Raw genomic sequence first — 20,179 nt, 5'->3', positions numbered from 1 at the left:
GCATGCATTTGTTCTGTCTTACACAGAAGAGGACTATAAATTGTCTTAGAATACATATTTAGAAGTTATGCTGGGAAACATAAAAGTTGCAAAAGACTAAATACTCTTTAATAAGATTTAAGTCAGTTTTGAGGTTTTGGAGAAGAAATAACCCAGTGTTTTCTGTGGACAATGAAAGATTTCACTCTGCAGAGTAAACTGCACATTTTTGCTCTCTTTTTGTTTTGCTTGAATGGTCTTTTTGTTTCACATATTAAGTAAAATATTTTCAGTGGAGACAAGAAAGATATTTGGATATCCTTGCTGGAAGGATCTGCTAAAATAAGTGTCAAGTTGCATTGATGAAGAAAGAAAACCAAACTATATTAAAAAAAAACCTCTTTCAGCAATTTCTTATTAAAAAAATATATGAAAACCAGCAGTTTTTTGAAGATGGAGCAATTAGCATTGTTACTGTGCTATCCTGGAAAGTACAAGCCATGAGTTACTTTTGTTTAACAGTAATTGAAATAACAATTGAATTGCATTAGCTTATAATTAATCATAGTGATGCATTTTCCCATGTTAGGAACATGGAAAAATTCCAAAGGTAGGAATTCATATTTCTTCCTTCTTTTGTGGTGTCTGTTCATCCTCTTGATTTCTTTACAAGGGAGAATGGAGAATTCAGTCCACGAAAAAATGGAAGTCCTTGTTAGGAGTTCAGAGTGAAAAAGTTCACAGAAATTGTAAAGATTGTAGTAAAACTTTAGAAGGAGCACATGGAATATTCAAGAGTTCTCTTTTTCTTAGGACTTTGTATATGAAGGTTGAGGCAGTTCCTCTATGCGTTGGGATCAGATGCAATGTCTGCTCTCAGAAACCTGTTACCATACAAATCCAAGCCCAAAAATCTTGTATATTATTCACCTCCTTTTAAGACTCGTTTGTGATAAAACAGTTTGTAGAAGTGTGTTAGTCTGCTGCTGAATTACTGCAAGTTACAAATTTTTTTCATTTTAGAGCTGGAATCTGTTTGTCAAGTGAGCAGAGAGGTTCTAGCCAGAGTGTATTGGTCGCTGCGGTCAGTTGGTCATTGTTGTTTAACTTCATCCAATAGCCCAGCCCCACACAGCTGCTCACTCAATTCCCCTGGTGGGATGGGGAAGAGAGTCAGAAGGGTGAAAGAACATTTGTGGATCAAGATAAAGGCAGTTGAATAGGGAAAGCAAAATCTGCGCACAAAGCAAAACAAAGAATTCACAACCTCCCATGGGCAGGCAGGTGTTCAGTCATGCCCAGGACAACAGGGCTCCAGCACACCTAATGCATACTTGGGAAGACAAAGCCATCACTACAAATATCCCACTCTTCTCCCCACTCTATGCAGAGCGTGGTGCCTTATGGTCTGGAATATCCCTTTGGTCATTTGAGGTCAGCTGTCCTGGCTGTGTCTCCTCCCAACTCCTTGTGCCCCCCCAAGCCCCTTGCTCATGGGGTGGGGAGCATTAAAGGCCTTGGCTCTGTGGAGCACTGTGCATCAGTAATGAAAATGTCTCTGGGTTACCAGCACTGTTTCCAGCACAAGTCCTAGGCATGGCTCCACACCAACCACTGAGAACATTAAAACTCGACCACAGTCAAAACTGGCACAGTCAGTGAAAGTTGTAATGTGGCCTTGGACTATCCTGAAGGGCACTAGGCAAAATTTACTTGATCCTGAAGCAGTTAAAATGCAAGGTTGCATTTCTGCAGAAAGTAAATGTTTGCTGTAGTTCACTTTTATTTTCTTATGTACAGATTTTTAGGAGTCAGTCTTCTCTGTTAGTCTGGCATCTTCATTTTCAAAAACTAAAACCGACATAGCTGCCTTTTAGTGAGGCTTCTTGAGATAACATAAGGCAGAATATAAATTGAAGAAATTGATACCTCAGAGCAGAAAATTTACTTGGAGTGTAGGCAAGCTGATTTCCTTATTGCCAAAAGGAGGAAGACAGGCTTCTTCAGCTTGGACTGGATAACCTTCTGATTATAAGTTCTGGTACTTCTCAGGCTTTGTCGTGCCTTGACTTAACAAGTAAAATTGGTTCATCAGTCTGCTGGAATTCTGTTATGTTTTAGGAAGTTAAATCAGCTTACAGAAGGATCAAAGAAATCCCAGAGCCAGCAGAAAGTAAGCACCAGAAACAGTCAGAGGCAGGAATTCTCTGTTCCTGGCAGTGACTGTGAGTGGTACAATGAGCTCACTGCATCTTGAGGATTTGTAGCTGAAGAGCTCATTTAGCCATGTTCTGAATGAGTGGGCAACTGAGTTTATGACAAGCTGTGTAGAAGGGAGAGGAGACATATTTTGCTGAAGTCTATTTTAGCTATTAGTCACTTAAGATGATCTGGAAGGTGTTTGGAACAGTTTGAAATAATTTTACCAGTTGCATCATTGAAGTTGCTGACATTCTACACACATAAGGAGGAAATATAATGTACAGATATCTCCCCTTTGTTTTAAACAAAAAAATTGTTGGTGCTCTTTATCTTTTTGATGCAGTGGGGGTGATAATGGCTCCATAATTGGGGTGTGTGTCTTCAGAGAGACAGGCTGGCTTGTGATTAAGGCTTGTATTTGTGAAGAGAACTTTGGTATCAAGTGCCTTGGGTTCAGATGCAACTGTCAGACTGTACAAAACATCTATTATTTATTTCTGTTTCAGTTTCTAGTGTATGACTTATGAGAAGCTCATCCCATAAAATTGTGAAGATAAATTTTGTAATGAATATTGAGTACTCAGATAGGCTGGCAATGAACTTACTAAAAAAATCCAGTATGTAATCTTGTTAAAGAGTGTCTTTGTTAAGCATTATTGTGTAGATGTTTATATCTATCTGTTAAAGCAACCCTTTTAAAGTAACTGCATGTCAAGATTTCAAAAACAATCTAGGCAATTTAAGTACATGCAATTTTCCAACTTAGTGAAAAGTGTATTAAATCACTATGATCTATTTAAACATCTCCACTTGGGTGTTAATGTACCCTTAATTGCATAAAGGTCATGTGTGATCAGTAGCTCAAAGAGGGCAAAGTTGGTTTTACAGTTTGATAAAAGGACCCTAGGCTAACAGTCATAAAAGTATCTTAAAGTACTAAAGGGATTTAATTTTCATGTTTAAGAGATCTCTGATCTTCATTTTGTTGCTACTGGTAGTTAATAGATAGTGAATTTGTATTCCTGCAATTTTATGTTTCATTTGAAACTTATTTATTTTAGAAAAATAACCAGTATAAAATAAATAGTAACGAAGCCTTAGTGGAATAAACTATGGATATATTTGGCTATATGTTGTGCTAATTTAACAAACTGAAGGAAAATTTAAGTGTTTACACTTAAATTGTTGATGGGCTAAGGAATACAGAAAGGACTTAAAATTTTAAACTTCAAATCAGTGGAAAAGCAGATTTACTGAACAATGTTAAAAGGTTGAAAAGATTACATATGTACATTTTGCACATTCTTGGGCAGGAGAAGCACAAGAAGCACCTGTGGTGCACAGGGCATTTGGAAGGTCCCACATAATAGGCTTAATCATGGTCTATAAAGCTTGTCAAGCAGGAACTGGCTCAGAGGCCAGCTTGGCAGGAGGAACCCCTGTGCGTGCTGTGCTCTCCACAACAGAGCTCAGACACTGTGGCTCAGGAGTCATTTATTGCCCATGCTAACTTTGCTACCATATCCAGGAATTACTGCGAGGGGAGGGACAGTACTGTTATTAGGCACATTCCAAGGATGTATTGACCGCTATTGCACAAGCTTAATACTCTGAATCAGCAGATTCCCATGTCCAGGGAAGTTCTCTGGCAATGTTTCATTTAGTAAGATACTTGAAGCTATAATTAATTGTGAGGAGAAGAATTTGGAGAAAGCCCCCAAAGGCAGAAGAAAATTTAAGTATTGCTATCATGATGTATTTCACTCAAATATTAAGGTTTGCAAAAAATTGTAGCTGGAAGATGTTTCCATTTCCTACAGACAGTGTTTTCTAGGTGGACATAGTTTTGGCAAGTGACAAGAGAGCAAATGAAATGTCACAGCCTTTAGAAGAGCACTGACTTCGTTGCCTATTTGGTATTTGCCTATTACCCATGTGAGTGAAGAAAAAGCAGTTATCCCATGTTTCTTTCCATCTTAGAAAGATTGCTATACTCTTCATTCAAGAGATGAAGTTCATCAGTCTTTCCCTCCATCACAACATAAAAACTGTCACTCATTTAAGGCTCTTCCCCAAGTGGTACAATCCAGCCATTTTTCTCCCACTCAATCCAGGGTTCATGCTGTGTAATAGTCTTCTAATAAACCTAATAGTCTTCTTTTTGGAACTTTGAGTTGCAAAAAGCAATTAGTATTGATAGTGAAAAAATGGAATTTTAAAGAATCTTACTTCTTTCATCATTTCAGTGGCTTTAAAGACACTTGGACCTTAGATCTTAATGACTGTTTTGAACATTATACTGTGTATAATCTGGTAATTCAGGCTGTATATTAGTACAGCATTCAGGGAGCTTTTAGTCAGAAAATTGTCTGTAGGAATAGTATTAAGATTTAGTCTATTTTCAGATTGAGCTAGTGAAAGCTTCTTGAGGTCATAAACAGGCTGAGGTATTTTAATTTATTTTGTTTCTGTGTTTCAAAAGCCATAAAGGATTATTCATCCTCTTTCATAATAAATACTGATTTTTCAGGAAAACCAGTTCACTTTTTAAATTCCAAGGTTATTCCTTCAACTATGCTGTCAGTAACCTTTATGTAATATCTTGTTTCTAATAAGGCTATAAAGATTTAATGACAGAATAATTTTCTGTGGAAAAACAAGTGGAACTTTAACTAGTTACCTCATTTACTGATGATGCACAAAACACCACAGTTAGGATCATTTGTGTTATGTGTTTGTTTCTGCATGGCTGGTAGAATAAAAATTTATTAAAGACTGTCATTCAGTCAAGGGCAAAAGGTAGTGAATATGCAACAGAAAAACCTTTTGTTGTATTTTTCAAACAAAACTGAATTTTTGACTGATTCTTTTAATTTGAATACAAACATGAACAAAGTAATATAACAGGTGGTGAAACTCATTTGCAAACACAGCAAGTGAAAGAGGACACAGTTTTTTTTAGAGGAATGTTTTTTCTGTATGAAATATTAGAATATTCTCCTAAGAAGTTCTCTGGATCCTTTAAGGATCTACTTGCTATCTGGTTCACACAGGTGTGAGTTTTCCACTGTGATTCAGAATGGAGAATAGGGCACCCAAGCTCATAGTCTGGTGTGCAGGGCACAGGACTGCTGTTTACCATGCAGATGCATGAAGAATCCAGTTAAATACTTGGAACTAATACTTTCCATTCCTGGGACAAGAACAGAATAAGACTTGGAACAAATTTCTGGCAGTAGGGAGGAGTGTTTCTTTTTCTACCAGTTTGTTTTCTCAGTCATCCGTGGATGTGGGTCAGAATGCTTCATCTTGGAAGGTGAGAAATGCAGAAACTGAATTAGTAGAGAGTATCCAAAGAAATTTGAGGTCAAACCTCCTAATAAGCCTGTATTTTTGCCATGCAAAACATTCTCTCTTAGAAAGAGGAGGAGCTCAGATGAGAGGTGGAGCAGGCTTCTAGTGGAACAAGTACAGCATCCATCATCATATTTATCAAAAGTGATGAGAACTGAACTGTGGTGTTATTACCAGGTTTGTAATAAATGTTTGCTTCATAAAAATAATACTCCTACCTGTAAGCTTTGTAAGGGTCTCCCATATTAGACATGAGCATTTACAGACAATCAGTAAAGATTCCTAGAGGAAAGTTTTCTTGAAATCCTCTCATTTTTGGTTTTGCATTGTAGTGTTGATACTCGCTCGTTTCTTTTGGTTTGTTTTTCTGCTTGGTACTTGCACAGATTTTTTTCACTTCTTTTTGCCCTCTGTTTTTTTGAAGGCTTACAAGAGTGTTGTTGAAATTGCAGTACCAAGCTCTATTGAGCTGGTGCTGGCAGAAATAATTGTATATATCACTTGTTCTTTCAAGTGTTTCACTGGTAGCAACCAATTATTTCTATCACCAGGTAGCTGACTAATGGTGGAGAGGTCATTTGTCCTGGAAAGACCTGATCAAACTGCTATGCTTTCTTTGTAATATGTTTAAAACTTATTTTATTGTTAGAGTTGCTTTTTTGTTCTTTTTTTCCCCAAAAAGTGTAAGTGTACACTGAGGAGAGTATTAGAAGGATTTTATAGAATCCAACAGAGTTCACTGCAAATACAAGAGTTTAACATAATGCACTGTTTACTGCTATTTCACTGGGAAAAAGAGATGATTGAATACAATTTCCAAAGGATCTGGATAACTCTTAATGAAAAAGATCATCTTAAATCCCATTTACTAACACCAAAAGTCACCTCCTACTTTCAACCCACTTCATCAGTATCACATTGTAAAGAAACAAATTTGTAGAATTCTGCCTCTCAATCAAATCTGTTGATTACAAAAAATCTGCATGCTCTTGTTTATACATTGAACTTCTTTATATTTCTTTTTTATATGACAGAATACACTTGCCCTCTGAAGCTCCTTAAGTGCCTTTACAGCTTTGCAGTCCCTTGTTAGCCTTTTTTAATCTTCTTGAACGTTGTTCAAATTTGATAGCTTTTTTTTTTTAATAAATAAACTTCCACTTTCTACATTTGCTTCTTTGCAAAACATAATTACATCTAAAAAGATTTTAATTTCTAACTTGATTTAAGCACTGTTTATTGGTTTGGGGGTATTTTAATGGTGTTTCATTGTCTATTCTGTCCTTATGTATTTTTAATACTTGATACATACAGTTTATTTTACATGCTTTTACATCCTAACAATTCCTTTACATTCCAAGTTAGGGATTTGAATAAGCAAATGTTTCTGCAATAAGAATTTGATGTGGTTTATCAACAGAAGTCTGAACCAGAATTAGGCTCTGTGGTGTTTATTATATTTAGCAGTGCTTACTTGCTTCAGTTAGCTCCTTTATGAAGAAAATATAGACTAAAGTTGCCAGTGGAGCCAGGTTCCATTCAGAGCTGTGGAAAAATACGTGCACACCTCTGAAGATCTTGCTCTGCTACACAGTGTTCCTTTTGAAAGGAGCTTCAGTATTCCTGCTCCAGGCAGTGCAAGGGGTTTTGGTCTCAGCAGGTATTGGTCTCAGCAGTGTTGGTCTCTGCAAACACACATGATGAAAAACTGCCAGCCTACCCTGTAGAAATGTACTTTTAGCCTGTGTATGACCTTGTGCTCCTGTAGCATTTCCAGACACTGTTGTCTGAGTGACCATCATCTGTGTCCCAAGTGTGCCAGAACCATGCAATACTCCAGTAACCAGGAAAGGGCATTTAGCCAATGAGACTGAAGCAAAGGTAAATAAGAATTTAAACCATAACCTTGACATCTGTGCATGAACTTCCCTTAATTTCTAAATTCCAGAGTATTTTTTCAGAACCTCTTTGTTTAAGAGGTATTGCAGGTTTTCTAGTCTGTACAAGTTCTTTGACTATAGTTCCTTAGAATCTTTCAGTAGTCATTGAGCAATCTGACTAATTCTTATGATATGATCTCAACCTCTCTCCTGGGGAGAGCTGTGGGCAGTAAAATGTGTTGTTTTGACAGAATTTTTTTTTGCTCCCACCCTATCCACCCCCTGTGTATTATTCATGTTGCTATCAATTTTCCTTAAACAGTAGGATCAAGAAACTAAGTCACGTACTTAGTGTGAGACAGTGAAATCTGTGATAAACATAATTTCCAGGAGAGATTGATTCTACAGTCATTTGCAAAGACACATGCTAGAGTGGTAGGATATATGTGTTTTGGTTTGGTTTTTTCATTTGGTTCTTTTCCTTGGGCTCACCCTCAGACTGAGAATTTACTTTGTTTACTTAAAGCCTGCTTTATGTTTTAGAACATTCTTTTCATGATTCTTTCAAGACCCCCTCCCTTTTTTTTTTTTTTTTTTAAGCAATGCTACTGAGCTGCGAGGTTGCTAAAGAGCAACAGAAGTCACAGAATCTCTCTTTGGAAATGAGATGGTTGCCATGGCAATGCTTCCAGCTGCTTCTTGTCCCAGTTGAGAAAATAATTTTTAGACTCCTATATTACAAGGTTAAGCTATAATGTTTTAAACTAAATCATATAGATAATTGATTTAAGATCAACACATTGCTTTTTAAATATTTCAGGGCTGATAATCATATGAAATTCTTCACTCAAATATTTGTGCAGGTACTTCTCAAATATTTTTTTCTGTTTGTTCAAGTACTTGAGGTAAAACTGGTGCATTCAGATGGAAAATATTTTCAACTTACTGATTTTAGTAGATGTGTTTTTGTAGTAGAAATTATCCTGAAATCTGACTGTTGCCTAGATAGGTAGTGTTTAAAATATGACTCTGAGTTTGACTCATGCTTTGCAATATGCCAAATCTGGATCCGATCTGAAATGCTAGGTACTTTTAAAGTTTATTTTGTCTGAAGTCCAGACAGTTGATGAAGTGTTGGTTATTTAGGTGGTCTCTAGTCAACCTTACTTGGAACAGGATTATCACCAACATCTATTGTGTCATATTGTGTCTAGCCAACATTAAAAATCTCCAAGTACAGAGGTTCCACAACCCACCTGGGAAACCTTTTCCCCTGTTCCCTGCTCCAGGTGAACGAGCTTTCCCAGGTGTCCAGTTTGAATCTCCAAGTCACATGTTGTGGCCACTGGACTGTGTTGTTGTTAGACTATGGGATTAATCATGCTGAAAACCTGGTGAGATTTGGGTGAATAGTGACATGCAGAGGAGCCCTAGTCAGCATAAACAGTGAAAATGGAAGGGACAGACTTCTCTGCTCCTAAGGTTATCAAAGGAAAATTATTAGACCATTGTCCCTGGTGTGAAACCCAAATAAAAAATCCCAGAGCTCCTGGCACAGTGATGTATTGTCTACAGGGATTTGCTATGGGATACAGGGGAAAGAGCACTATGCAGCTCTATTATGGGATACTTGTAATGTGACTCTAGGAGCATGTAGAGCTTTCTATGAAATGTTCAGTGAAAGGACCAAAGGTCAGAAAATGAGGGATCCATGTAGCAAGGAGGAACAAACCTTGTTTGATTTATTTCTTGATTTCTTTATTTCTTGACCAGTCTTTCCTTGCTGATTTTCATTACCTTGTCATCCCCTGGTTTGGTTTTTTTTTTGTTATGTAAATGGTTCAGAGAGGACTTGCTAGATTGTAAGGTACAAACACAATTTTATCCGTCCTTGCGACTTTGAAAATACTGAACTACTTCAGATTTTTGGAGAGATTTTTCACTTAATCTGGCCTTCAGTCCTACTCCTTTGTTAAAATTCATTTTATAAAGTATCTGATCACTGCTTATGAAGTCTGCAACAAAAAAATCAGTGCCATTTGTCCTTCTCCCTCATAAAATAATGGGGTTTTGGGTTTAACTTCTTTTTATATCCAATCTATTTACAGAATATTTTTTGGGTTTTTATGTCCCTTGATAGAGGTAACCTTTTTAATCTTAACCTTTAATTTTATCATGATTGGTTATTGTGTTATCCCTACATAATCACTCTTAGGATTTGTCCTTTGACTCCCCTTACTTACACAACTTCATTCTGACTTTCAGATTTTTAAAGAACTTTTTAGCCAGACCTTTTGTGGTCTTACTATGATTCTTGTCTTTCTTTATGAGAAATAATTTGTCATTTCATCTTCACTATAATACCATTTATTAATTGCCAACCTGCTCAAAGAGCCTGTCTCTCTCAGACTCTTAGCAAGAGAGAAGATGGTTGCCTAAGTTTATTGGTCTGCCTTTTATTTTTAAAATATATTTTCCTCACAATGCTGCACATACTTTCCCTCAGAATCACAAATTCTACTATCTTAAGACAGATGTCACCTAATTGGCATTCCATGCAAGTATTCTCCAACAGTTTTCACCTGCAATGTTCATATCTGGAAATTTTTGCCACCCTTAGAGTAAAAAAATCAGATGTTTCCTATCAAGCTGTTTTTCAAAGCAAGATGAGTAACTTAGGATTTTTTATTACCACCAGTCCTGTCAGCTAATCAAATAGTTATTTTCCAGTGTCTTCCATGATGATTGTTTTGACTGTATTTTTCAAGTTAGGTCAGTGTTTTTGTTGAAAGAAAACCCTCTTCAATTCTGTTCAGTTTCTACACCCTTAGAATTTAGCCTTGGGTTCAGCAGGAAGGTACAAAGAATATGTTTTTAATATTTACTTCAGTTCTTTCATAAGAAATCTCAAGAAATTTGCTGAATACTTGAAAAGTCAAATGTTTCTAAGAGTGTAGCATTTGTTCTGTTTTACATTTAGTCAAAAATATACTTTGGTTTGTTCCCCAAATAATGGTTCATCTCACAAAATCTGAATGCGTAAAAAGAGATTGAAAATTTGTATTGAAATCAGCCTTGTGTTTCAGCAGTTAATAACTGCTTTCTGCATTGTCAGACAAAACACACACTTCATATGCCAATGCCAGCTCATAAGTTCAAGAACAAGTGAAAGCTGTTATGAACATTTTTTTATATTACTAATCCTATGCAAAGATACCAAAGTGCATTTAGCCAAGGCTGCAAAGCAATTCAAAATCACTCAAAGCTGCAGAAGTATTTCTATGGCCTGATTTTGTTGTTCGGTGGGGCTTTGCTGGTGTGTTAGTTTGTTTTCCCAAAGCAATCACTTGTGCTGTGCCTATGAAACTTCTTTCAGGAAAGATGCTAACATACTTTGTTACGTGTTTTATATGTTTTGTCATGTTAGAGCTTTGTTTCTTGTGTTCCTCAGTTTACTGAACAATTTTCTTGCAGGTAAGTTAGCATTTTGCATGCTTCTGGAAACCATGCAAATCCATAACTCACCCATGCCAAGCCTTTTGAAGGTCCTGGGTATGCAAGTCGCCAGCCTGTGCCAAAGCCTTTCCCATAATGACAGATTCCGTCTTGGGCACAGTGATCATCAAATGACAGATTTTAAATTCTTGGAGAAGGAAGGAGGGGGCCGGCAGAACTGCCTTGGATTTCCAGAGAGATTGGCCCCCATCCTGAAGTGCAAAGGAGTCCAGAAAGGCAGAACATTCTCCAAGGGGGAAATCTTAGATGCAGGAGCAAGCTGTCCCATGTGGGAAAATGTGGCGAGGAAGAGTGGCCTGGCTGAACAGAGAATGTGGACAGGAACTCAGTGAGAAAAGATTTTGACCTTTGGAAGAAAGGTCAGGAATCTCAGAAGTACAAAGATAATGTGAGCTTATGGGGAATACAACTAGAGGGGTCAAAGCACAACCAGAATTCAATCTGACTACTGCCCTAAAAGACAATAAAAATGTTTCTATAAATGCATAACCAGCAAAAGAAGGCTAAGGATAATCTCCATTCTTTATTGGATGCAGGGGTACAGAGTGACAAAGGACAAGGAAAACGTGAGGTTCTTGAAGTGGTTGACAACAAGTTATTCTCCAGCTACTCAGCCCTGTGAATTGGAAGACAGGAATGGGGAGCAGGATGAAGTCACCACAATCCAAAGGGAAATGCTCAGCGACCTGCTCTGCCACTCAGACACATTCAGGTTGATGGGGCCAGGTGGGAGCTGGCAGAACTGCTCACTGAGCCCCTTTCCACCATTCACCAGCAGTCCTGGCTAACCAGGAGGGTTAGGGGAAATGCAACATCTGTCTACAGGACTGGAAGGAGGATCTGGGAACTGCAGGCCTGTCATCCAGACCTTGGTGCTGGGGAAATTCATGGAGCAGAACATCCTGATGGCACTCAGGACAACCAGAGATCAGGACCACACAGCATGGGTTTGTGAAAGACCCTGAGCAACTGGGTCTCCCATCACAAGGTGACCCAATCAAGTGGATTAGGGAAAGTCTGTGGATGTTGTCCACCTGGATCTTAGTCAAGCCTTTGATGTTGTTTCCCACAGCATTCTCCTGGAGAGACTGGATTCCTATGGCCTGGATGGGTGCCCTCATTTCTGGGTAAGAAAGTGGCTCAAGAGATGGCCCAGAGGGGGGCGAGGGTGCCACATCCAGCTGGTGACTGCTCACCTGTGCTGCTCCCCTGGGCTCGGCTCTGGAGCCAGTCCTGTTTAATGTCTTCATCAATGACCTGTAAAAGGGGATCAAATGCACCCTCAGTCAGATTGCAGACAAGTTGGGTGGAAGTGTTGATCTGCTGGAGGGCAGGAATGCTCTGCAGAGGGATTTGAACAGGCTGGACCCATGTGCCATATGGATATGAAGAATGTATAAAGACTATTTCCACACAGGTGAGCCTGAATTGGAAAAATTCAAATGAATGATTGTCTGTTAAATCTCAGCAGAATCAGAAAAATAATTAAAACTTCAGCATACTTTAGAGAAGGAATATGTGGTCATTGGGCTAGGAAACAAAGTATCTTAATTAACATGGCTAACAACAAGTCATTCTAGCAATGTTTTATTTTGAAATCTGTATATTACCAAACCATACCTATCTAAAGTACTCTGACCTTAAGATCATGATATAATTTTTAAAAAACTGTTCTCAGAATCAAGATCAGAGAGGGAGATGCAAAGATTTTAATTGTTTTTCAAAGTTTTCATCTACAAAAATAGATGCCTTTCTGAGCATGACTGAATGAATGCTGGTGCCCTTCTCCCTTCTAATTAAACACTTCCCACTTCACTTCTGCTCTGCCAGCTCAGACAAAAGTTTGGAAATCAACAAAGAAGCAAACAGCAAGAAAGTAAAGAGAAATGGAAAGACAGGAGAGGAGATAAACACTGATGAAATATATGGGACTCAAAGGCACCAAAGATGCACCCCAGTTTATACCAGGGTGATGTGAGACCCATCAATAAATACCAGTAGGGCCAATGGTGTTTTTCAGAGTGTATCTATAAGGACAGAGTGGAAAAGTACCTTCTCCTACCTTTTCTTAGCATACTATTTCAGCAAGATCTGTATATGTTCAAAGCAACTTTATATTTTATAAGTTATCATACAGTATTTTCATGCCTTAGACATGGCTTGTAATACTTGGTACCAGCCATAAATTAGATATTGTCAAACACACAAATATCAGAAGTTGCCTGAGCTTCATAATGCTAAAGAAGAGAATATGTATTCTTAAATTTTTCCCTGTAGGTCTACTGCTGATCAGTGTCATGGAGAAGATACTGTTCTGACTCTCTGTGGACATCCTCCTGTGTAATAGATTGCTTGTACTTTAAAATGGAAGAGAAAGATCACTGGGTTTTAAATGTTACAAGCAAATATTTCCTAAGACATTTGCTGTGGGTATTGATTTAATTGTACATGAAATACAAATCCTCGCTGAAGATTAATTATTGAAGAACAGAAATTATGACTTGATTTGAATTCCAAAGTAGAGCTTGCACAGGTCAAATGTTCCATCAATTTTAGTTGTGATTTGTTTCAAGGATGGAATCTGATCAAAGCAGGTTGCAGGGTGGATGAGGGAGCTCAAAAATTTAAGTGTTGTCTAATCTTTGAAAGGGTAAATGTAGATAAGACATCATCTAAAGGCTGTGCAGACAGACAGTAGAACTTTCAGATACATAGATGCATAGCAATAATTAATTTATTTAGTTCATGACAGTTTTGATCTGAGTTAATGTTAACTGACTCGATATTCCACATAAACTAAAATAGAAACCTGTTGACCACCTGATCTGCTTTTGTTTGCTGTATATTTAGAGCTCTCAGACACTGTTTCTGATTCATTCACATTAAAACACGAAGTAACAACATGGTTTATAGTTGGTTTGTTCTTAATACTTAAAAATCAAATAATTTCTGTGCAATTTAAATATGACTACATTTCAGTAGAGCTTTGAGTTAATTCATCTATGCAAAATGGCATAGTAAATTTTACCATCTGCCTGTGTCTATTTAAGCAACATAAATAATTTACTGAACTAAAATTTCTTCATGGTTCTCCACAACTATTGGTTAATAAAGGAAATTTAATTACTATGTCATTTTAATCATTATGGAAGAACTTTGTACTTTACAATTCATACATACTTTATTGCAAGTATATTTCAGAGCAAAGTCCAGCAGATTAAGCACAGTGTGAAATAAGGACTATGCAATTTTGCTGCATTTGAGATAGCACATTGGGTCTGATTTATTCACCTGGACTTAAGTAGCAGGCAAAGTACAACTGTAGAGAGTGAGCTCATTTGTGTTCTTGGCCAGTCTTCACTTGAAAGAGGTAAGGTGTCTGCCCAGTGCTGTGTTCCTTGGGTGCTTTCTTAATAATTTTTAATATCAATTTTTATTCTGGAATTAAATTGATCTTTAAATAAATTTTCAATGTTTATGCATAAATATAAGTGAAGAAAAAAGACTGATATTCAAAAATACTAAAAGAAAACCAAAATAGTTAAAAAAACCCTCCAGATCCAAGTTCAAATTTCACAAAAATCAGGATTTGGGCTTGTGGGTTAGGGTTTGATTTAAAGTAATTTATAATTTAATACTTCATAATAGCTATAATAATCAAAGCTTTCAGGGAAGATGATACACGACAGTAGAAAACACAAGTGCAGCAGAATTTAAATGCTTAAAGGGAAGCACTGTGCCAAATTTCATAGAATGTAATTTTCCAGTTTATTATGATCCCAATGTCAAATGAACAAATTTGCATAAAATGGCAAATTATATTTTAATCTTAAATTATAGTTATTACTGAATAGTTTTAGGTGGAATAGGAAATTCTGGTTTGCTGGCCTTGTGTATGGTAGGTAGAAAAATTGACTTTCAAACCAGAAATTTATTGCAATGATTTATCTTGGACATTTTTTAAAAAATACACTGAATTTTTTAACTCTGGAAAACTGTTTGCTGAATCTGCTGCTAAGTCATTAGATTTATAAGGAATGTGGCTTTGTTGCAACATAAGCCACTGTGGAGAAGGGTACTGGCCTCTGCAAACTGTGCTGACACAGGCAGGAAATAAGGCCTGACCAAAGAGCTTTTTTGGTAGATCTATTTTCTGCCTTCAGCAATGCCACTGTGGGGAGCCCAGTCCTTAAAAATAAATTTAAAAGAGCATTAAAAGAGTTTGATTTGAGTCTAAGTAAATATATCCTTTGAGAGCATAGAAAACATTTGTTTACCTGATTCGTTCTAAGCTGTTGTTGACAGAAACTCCTCTTCAGAGAATCTGGGATTTGCCTAAGTGAGGACCCCAGGATTTAGTCCAGTAATACCCTGAGCCTTCCTCTGTACTGAATGAAGTATTAATGTACCCCAAAAGGTGGATAAAATGAGGCTCAAAGCGTTTCAGTTCAGTATATTGAACTTGAGGGTTTTGAAGGGGCTAAAGAATAGTCGTTTTGCTTTGTCTACTGAACTTGTTTTAAAAAATCTGATTGAAACCTGTGACCTATTACTTCAAGCTGTGGATAGAAATTCACAAAATAGCATAGTTCAGGTTGAGTTCTCCAGTGCATGGAAACCTTTCCAGCACTAGGAAAGCCTACTGCCTGAGTACTGATTGAGCTACAGACAGTCAGCAGAGCTAATGTTACTGCTTCTGTCTCTTTCACCATTGATGTCTCTATTTCACTATAGTTTGGATTCAGGGAATAAGAAAAATTTAACTCTGATAATTAAAAGTTGTGCTTTTTCTTTAGTCATTACATTACTCTTGATGGCTTTTTGCCACACTCAAAATTGCATTATGTTTCATTGCCTAGTGTGGCACAAGGTGAGAGATGTTCTAAGTGATTCAGCACAGCACTCTGTCAGAGAAATGAATGATTTGCCAGAAACAAGACATCGGGAAAGGAGAGATCCTTAAAAAATGGGAGCAGCCAGCTTTGACAGAGGCTTTCTGTATTGAAGCTCAGTATTTCAAAAGCTTTCTCCTTCAGGACTTTTGCACTAGAAGCCATAACCATTGGCATGTTCAGCTCCAATCTGTGTTTCAGCTCTGCACTGCTGCAGGAGGAGTGCCACAGAAGGAAGATGCCGCTGAGGAGCTCAGCAGGATTGGTGCTGCTCCTGCTCTCTCAGTGCTCTGTGTCCCTGGGCTCCAGAGAGGCCCTGGGCCTGGCTAATGCCCACCTCCTCCCCCTGAGGGACCATGAGAGACTGGGAAACGCCCATCAGAAAGGTACTCATCAAGGCAGCCAGTGATTTGGAAGTGTTCTGTGCATTACTTTATTGCTTTGCTGCAACAGTTTCAACCAACATGTACCAAAGCTAGCCCTGGAAGAATAATCTGCAACATGAACATGTCCTGCCAGAAAGTCCTGAACCCATCTGTAGAAGTTGTTCTATAATGATCACTGAGAAGGGAACTGTGAGGTTCACTGTGTGCATTGCTGGCTTGGACATCACCATATAAATTACTTAAATAATCCTTCTATAATATCATGGCATCATATTTGGAGTCAGGTAGGCTATGTCTACCAGGAAAATGTAATTTTTACTGAATTTTTCTCACAGAGATAATAAAATTGTCAAGATTTTATTAAATACAAATTACAAATATTTTACAGTCTAATGACATAAGGACATGCCTTTCAACTCTATGGAGAAGTGAGTGATTGCAATTCATAAACAAATTTCTGAGTAACAGAACAATGAATGCCATCCTTCTCTACAAAAGGAATTCTCTCTCTATAAGTTCATACATATGTAAATGTATATTTAAATAAATTATGTTCTGGCTCTTAAGAAGCTTGAGAATCAATTGTAAAATTCAGAGCACTGCAGTCTCAGAGATGCTTGATATTATACTAGAGCAAGAAGTTACCTTATAAATATGTTACATTTAAAAAACAGCAGTAAATAGAGAGGGTCAACCCAAGCCTTATATGCCATTTTTGTTACCCTCTGAGTCTACTGGATGAGCAATAAAATGGAAAAGCAGTTTCACCCATCTTCCTGATGCTGGTGTTCAGCACTGAACAGAACTGTAGTCCTGACTGCAAATCCATTATAAAATTTAGCCTGGCGTTTGAGTGAAAAAAACTCCTCCTATGAAAATCCTCAGATGTTTATAAGCTTTATGTTGACAAGAAATATGCTTTAATATCTCTCTATCAGTGAAAACATGGCATGCATTTCAGAATTTAACACAAGAATGTTAGAGGTGCCTGAAGTATAAATTGGTTCAAGAGAAATTAATTTGTTCATTGAGGAAAAGACCAGGTCTAGCTACGAATTGTCCTACAGATGGCACAGGGAATTGCAGACTTGCTGAGTACTCAGTCTGGAAGAACACTGGTAGAAAAGGAATGTACACAGTTTTTGGCTTTTCAACCATATTTCTGTCAAAAATACAAAATCATACTTCTGTTGTATGACAGAGTAACAAACCATTTTATGAATTTCTGAATATTTCCTGCATGTTCCTCCTGGAAATCTTCCCCCTTTAGCTGAAAAAATGGCCATCAGCTGCAATGAAGTCAGTCAGTTTCCAGTCTAAAGACAGTCATTCAGTCACTCTAAAGGACAGAGTTCAATTTCTGAAATTTACTATTTGAACAGAATTTACCTTAATTTTTTTGTGTGTTTGTTTTTTCTTTCTTTTTTTCTTTTTTTTTACTCAGACTATCCTAGGGATTGTTTTGAGATTTTAAAGCACTCCAAAGGAAATTCCAGAGATGGCCTTTACATCATCCAACCAAAAGAAGAACCAATTGTTGTCTTTTGTAACATGCAGGATGGTGGCTGGACAGTAATCCAGCACATTACAGCCAACAGCACTGTCGACTTTGACAGGACTTGGCAGGACTACAAATATGGATTTGGCTCTGTTGATGAGAACCACTGGTTAGGAAATGAATACATGCATCAGCTAACTGGCAGCTCAGTGCAATACATACTTGGAGTTAAACTTGTGAATCTAAATGCTGAAGTCAAATGGGGGCAGTATGAGCCATTCCTGATTGAGGGGGAGGAGTCTCAGTATCGCATCAGGGTTGGCCTTTACAAAGGCAACGCCACTGACGCTCTGACCCTGGACACAGAAGCTTATCTCCATGACAACCAGAAGTTCACCACCAAGGACAGAGACAATGACAATTACTTTATGAACTGTGCTAAGCTGGAGCTCAATGGCATTCCTGGGGGAGGCTGGTGGTACGATGCCTGTGCTGGGGCAAACCTGAACCGCAGGAACGTGATATACTGGCAAAGAGACTGCAGCAAGCAACAGCCCTGCAAGTTTGCATGGATGATGGTCAAACCCATCGAGCACCATCAGTCGTACCCTACCAAGGCCTGCCCCTGTCAGAAAGTTGAACTGTAGACAAGCCATGAGTATTTGACAGGAACATGGACTATTTCTCAAGTGACTGAAGTGAACTCACTGACTGAGTAACGGCCCTAAGTAACCACAGCTGGAAATTTAAATTTGGCCTCTCTAGGGGCTTTATGTTGACATATTGTTCAATACTGGAACATGTCACAGAAATTTGCCAACCACACAAGTGAGAAACTGTCAGAAACTGAGGCCTTTACCGCAAGATTTAAATAACCAGAAGATTTAAATAATTAATTTTATACTATTTTAGCCATAAGACAAGTCCGATATGAAATGCGGGATATGATGTCTTGTACAATATATACCTGAATAAAAATGCATTTCAGAAGGTTTTGCACTGGTGTCAATGTTCATGACTGTTTGCACATCTATAATTGCACATCTTCATATATTGCGCAGGGAGGAAATTTCCAGTTAAAAAGCTACATTTACAAAAGGCACACTGAAGTGTATTGTGTACCATAGGACTCCAACAGGCCTTTTCTTTCTAACTTTAGTGAATGGTATTTTAATATTTGAAATTGGAATTAACCTCATCTCCCATGGCTTCTTTCCCCCTTCATTGACTCTTCTTTTATCTCTACTTTTTAATGATCCCATATACAGTGAAGTATTCAGCACAGGCTTTTCTTTTCTGCCTTCATTTCAGAGCACTCAGCACTAATGGGATTGCCAGCTTTCCCATTTAAAGCCACTGATCCAAAGCTTACAACCCTTCTGAATTTTTCCCCCAAGAAACTGTGAATATATTTTTAAAAAGATCAGACTGATATTGCAATTGTTTGTTTATTCCTCCATTTTTACCCTGAAGATTACTTCACTTTATTTACCTTTATTTGACTGTTACTTCTCCCAGTTCCATGCTGTGCTTCAGTGTTTTCTTTTTTTAATACCACTGTGAGAAAAGAAGAGAATGCTGCTTTATTTCACATTTAAGAGTTTCAATTGTTTTAGTACTCAACATTGACATCAATTAAACAGTGCCTTTTTTCTAACTATAAAATAAAACAAAGATTAATTATAAATTATTCTGTTTTAAAACAATAAACAAAAAGATTTAAATTTTTATGACCTTGAAGATCTTGTTTTCTTTTACCACTGTTTGAGTTGCTTCTCACAGTTTTATATCATTAGAATAACTGAATGACAACTGAAGAGTTTTTATTGTTGCATTTACAAAATGTCAGACTAACAAATAGATTATCATGTGTGTTTTTTTGATATTTCAGTTGAACTACATCAACAGATCCTGTTGAATTCCTGCTTTTTAATTTAAAATACTATTTATAATTTTCGTGAAAATTGCTTCCAAAAATAAATTCAACTGTGTTTTAAGAGGACCAAAACTGTCATGATTGCTTAAGATGAGAAACTATTTTGGAAGCAGAAAAGCCAAGAAAGCAATTTTTAGTTTTCTTGATGCACTGCAGCATTTTCAGAAAGAGATACAGCGATGTGATGTGGGTGAGGCCAACACAGCACACACGCCAATTTTGCAGCATCTGATTTTTTTCCCCCCTGAATCTGTGCTCAAAGACAGAAGTGTGACAGGAGAAGAAATGGTTAGTACCTGAACTGAGTTTATATCATTGAGTCAATTTAATGTGGGTTCTGCATAATTCCATCTCTATAATTCTATCATAATTCTACCCAAAGTTGTGATGAGGATACAAGAAAAACACCTGAGTGCTGCCAGTCTCACATATTATATTTTGCTAGCTTTTGTTAGAATTCATGGCCATATAGCTAGATGTTCACCCACCTTCCGAAAATGTGTTTTAACAACCATGACATGGAAGCGTGGAAGGGA

At 37.4% G+C, this 20,179-nt stretch overlaps 1 protein-coding gene across 2 annotated transcripts; it reads left to right on the top strand.

Moving 5' to 3' along the window:
* Positions 1 to 14,264: 14,264 nt before the first annotated feature.
* On the top strand, positions 14,265 to 18,701 carry LOC135448468 (fibrinogen-like protein 1-like protein). 2 transcript variants are annotated; one of them, XM_064714533.1, is made up of 3 exons: positions 14,265 to 14,301; positions 15,791 to 16,209; positions 17,654 to 18,701. In XM_064714533.1, exons 2-3 carry the CDS (start codon positions 15,999 to 16,001, stop codon positions 18,352 to 18,354), a joined length of 912 nt encoding a protein of 303 aa, XP_064570603.1. In that variant the 5' UTR covers positions 14,265 to 14,301; positions 15,791 to 15,998; the 3' UTR covers positions 18,355 to 18,701. The 2 variants fall into 2 exon arrangements, with proteins under 2 accessions (XP_064570603.1, XP_064570602.1); XM_064714532.1 differs by lacking the exon at positions 14,265 to 14,301 and having other exon boundaries at positions 15,755 to 16,209.
* Positions 18,702 to 20,179: the final 1,478 nt, after the last annotated feature.

This window comes from Zonotrichia leucophrys, chromosome 5 (assembly GCF_028769735.1).
Source record: "Zonotrichia leucophrys gambelii isolate GWCS_2022_RI chromosome 5, RI_Zleu_2.0, whole genome shotgun sequence".
NCBI classification, from domain to species: domain Eukaryota; kingdom Metazoa; phylum Chordata; class Aves; order Passeriformes; family Passerellidae; genus Zonotrichia; species Zonotrichia leucophrys.
The sequence above is the reverse complement of the archived record's forward strand: the minus strand, read 5'-3'. Positions and strand labels throughout refer to the sequence as shown.